This window comes from Galeopterus variegatus, unplaced genomic scaffold (genome assembly GCF_000696425.1).
Source record: "Galeopterus variegatus unplaced genomic scaffold, G_variegatus-3.0.2 Scaffold232, whole genome shotgun sequence".
NCBI classification, from domain to species: domain Eukaryota; kingdom Metazoa; phylum Chordata; class Mammalia; order Dermoptera; family Cynocephalidae; genus Galeopterus; species Galeopterus variegatus.
In genome coordinates this window covers 462,884-466,339 of record NW_007726343.1, presented here as the reverse complement: position 1 = coordinate 466,339, position 3,456 = coordinate 462,884, and the positions used below count along the sequence as shown (strand labels likewise).

General features: G+C 55.7%; 1 protein-coding gene across 4 annotated transcripts in view; it reads right to left on the bottom strand.

Moving 5' to 3' along the window:
- Window positions 1-3,456, bottom strand: part of MEIS2 (Meis homeobox 2) — a 205,078-nt gene that overhangs the window by 199,940 nt on the left and 1,682 nt on the right. For all 4 annotated transcript variants that reach the window (XM_008566263.1, XM_008566264.1, XM_008566261.1 and 1 more), the window contains exons 2-4: window positions 2,978-3,210; window positions 1,166-1,307; window positions 398-448 (exon numbers count right to left, since the gene is read on the bottom strand). In XM_008566263.1, coding sequence (XP_008564485.1) covers window positions 398-448; window positions 1,166-1,307; window positions 2,978-3,210 — 426 coding nt within the window. The remainder of the gene's footprint in view (window positions 1-397; window positions 449-1,165; window positions 1,308-2,977; window positions 3,211-3,456) is intronic.

Here is a 3,456-nt window from a genome sequence, read left to right as displayed (position 1 = left end):
GCCCCCAGCCCCCACCCCCAGCCCGCCCTCCGCGGAGCCAGCGGTTACTTCCTTCGGGTTAGCAGCCCGGGGCTCGGCCGCCTGCCCCGGCAAACAGAGGAAATAACTCACTTCTCAAAGCTTACTCCCGGGGCCAGACCTGGGAGTCATCTCCTGCTAGCGCTGTCGGCGCCGCGTCCCCCGTTTCTGCCTCCCTGGGCTTCGCTCCCCCTGACGTCCCTCCTGCCCCTCACTCGCCATCTCCCTAACGGGGACTCTAAGCTGTTCCCTTTCTCCCTATCGCGTAGGACTCCCAACGAGGGCTCTGCTCGAACTCCTCGGAGCTCCAGGAAAAAGTGGGTGCTTCTGGATATAGGAGGGAGCCGAAGCTGGGGAAAAGCAAGAAACTGCGCCTTACCAAATTGTCCAGCTCTGGATTTGAGGAAAAAAGTGGCTTTTCGGCGCGAACCTATAAGAAGCAGGGAAAGCCAGCATGAATTACCACCTCATTTAGAAGAAGAAAACCCCGTCAGTCACTGACTAAACAGGAGTGTGAGAGTGGGACAGTGGAGGGGCAGTGGCGGAGAAGAGGAGAGCGGCTTTGGTAAAATACGTGAAACAAACTGGTGCCTTAAACTAGTGGGGTCGGCTGGAAGGAACAAGGGCCTTCTGATCCCGGCCCCGTTAAGGGGACCTGGTAGCACTAAGCTGTGGCCGGGAACTCAGGGCCGTTCTCTGGGCCCGAGTAGCTCCTAATCCAGCAGTCCAAGAGGCTATGGCTCTCCGCCCACCTCACCTCCGCGCCCAGTGCCAGCGCTCTGAGAGGCGCCCAGCTTCCTTGCCTCCCGGGCACTCCCGTGTCCCTTACAGCCCCTCTCCCCAATTCTTGTCCAAGTAGCTGCAGGCGGGGGAAAAGGCCAAGGCCCAGATTAGGAGCAGGTCAACTTTAATTCGAGGGTCGAGCCCCTATATTCCTGACTGGGGGCTGGGGGGAAACAAACACCCATACTTATCTCCGCTTCCAATTCGCCTGCAGGCTCAGGGATGGGAGGAGGAGTAGAGTGCGGACGGGGCCAGAGGAACAGATCGGGTGTCCCTGCTTTTTCCTCGTCTTTCAAGTAAAGCTCCGAGGAAAGGGGAGGAGGAGAGGGGCTGCGGGAGGGTGAGTGGGTCAAGAAGGTTGGACCTGCTTGGCGAAGACCGCGATGTCCTCGTTGAAGGAGTCGGAGGAGCAGACGTCTCCGCCGGCCACTCCGGGTTCCCGGGGAGTGCAGGTCGCCAGCTCGCACTTCTCAAAGACCAAAGCTAACAGAGGAAACAACGGGTGCCTAACGGGCAGCGCCACGCAGAGACACACACACGGAGACGGGGTGCAGAGGGGAAGGAGCAAGAACTGTAATCAACAAGTTTGGAGGGTCTGGATTCCTTCTTTAATACAACAGGCACGCATCACACTTTACAACGCTTCCTCAGTCAGCCGAGCCTGGGCCAGAAACAGAAAGGAAAATCGGCCTGGCTCTTTCCCTCAGTTCACAAGTCCCTTGGATCTGCTCAGAGAAGCCCCCGGCCACTTTAGCCCCCCTCAGTTGGAACATAATGATACATCTAAGAAGGTCGGGCACTCTGGAGCCCGCAGTTGATCCAGACCCACTCCCCACACTACGGAGGCCGCCGAACAAACTCCTGCGACCCAGTCCTGACCTCTCAAGAAAGCAACACTCTTTGAAATAAAAATAATAATAATAATAATTGTTTTAACTCCTCCTTTTAATGGGCATTTCAGATGAGGCCGAAGGCTTCACCTACATGCACACAGGAGTGACATTTCCTAAATGCAAGAGAGTGCTCTTCTAACCTCTCCACCCCCTTGCCTTATAAACCTGTTTGCTCTACTTCTAGTAAAGCCCGGTATGGGGGCCAAAATAATGAATGTTAAACGCCGAAGAGCTTCCTTCCAAAGACCACACTTCTCCTAGCCTTGCCACAGACAAAAATAAATAAATCGTGTTATAAAACTTGCAAGTGTGCGTGCGCGTATGCCCTTTGTGTTTCTCCCGGGCGGTTCAGCTATACACTTCAGGATGCTTGCGGCCTCTGGCTTTGGGCTCAGTTGCTGTTTACCCACTGTCCCCTCCCCTTGGCATCCCGCTGCCTTCCCCACCTACCCTCAGCCGGAAGAGCCCGTGTGGTACACGTTTGGGCCATGCATCCCCACCCCTCCTCGAGTTCTCTCAGTGTATAAAATAATGTCCAGCCATCTCCCTTACTCCCCCTAAGAGCAGCTCTCTGCAGCAGCAGTCCCTTCCACCCCGCTGCACTTCAAGGTCTGCCCCCTTTATTTACAGAGAATTAAGAAGTGGGTGATTAGGACTTCCTGGCCGATAGAAGCAGCCCTGATCCCAGCTCAAGCTGCATTTAGTGACTCCCAGACCCTCCGTAGGAAACAGAAGAGGAAAAAAAAAAAAAAAAAAAAAAAGTTGCCCTTTATTTACAGAGAATTAAGAAGTGGGTGATTAGGACTTCCTGGCCGATAGAAGCAGCCCTGATCCCAGCTCAAGCTGCATTTAGTGACTCCCAGACCCTCCGTAGGAAACAGAAGAGGAAAAAAAAAAAAAAAAAAACAAAGTTGCTCCTCATCGGCAGGAAACTTTCCCCTTCGTCAAGGCCTCTGTTAAGGGGCCTGAAAAGCCCAGCCCTGCTCCTCTGGCCAGGAATTCTGTCCTTGGGGATAAGCCCCCCGGCAGGATTCTAAGGACTCAGTCACTCCGGACTGTGGGGTCCGTGGGAGTGGAGAAGACTACATTTCCCGGGGCTTTGACTCAAGCGGAAGAAGAGCAAGTCCCCCTCCACTGTCCTTTCGAAAGGCAAGCTGGTCCCCCATGCAGAAATGACTCCCCACTTACTCGTCCAGCGCCCCCCCCCCCCCCAAAAGACAAACACACACTCTCATTCACACTCACACACAGTAAGCTGAGTGGGGGTGGGAGGGTCGGTTTACCCATAGATCGCGTCCTTGTCCCGCTTCAAGGCGTCGTTGACAGCGGATCCCATGCTGGCCGGCATGACATTGGGGTGCGGGGCGTGCGCGCCGTAGTGCTGCGTGGCGTGGAGCGGCGGCCCGTGGTTCAGGTGGTGAACCGGAGGGATTGGCCGCGGCGCGTGAGGGTCTCCGTACATGGAAGCGGGAACCCCTACTCCGTCCATCCCGCCGTAATGGGGCAGCTCATCGTACTGTCAGAACCCGGCAAGGGGGAGGGGACGGGCGCAGGAGGTGAGAGAGAACAGTGCAGAGCAGAGGTGGAAAGAGGAAAAAAAGAAGCAGGGAGAAGAGAGCGAACAGAGAAGTGGGAAAAGAAGAGAGAAGAGAGAGGGTGAGAGAGGGAGAGTGAGAAAGACCAAGGGAAGAGAGAAGAGGGGGGAGGGGGAGGTAGAGAGAGAGAGAGAGAGGGAGAGAGAGAGAGAGAGAGAGAGAGAGAG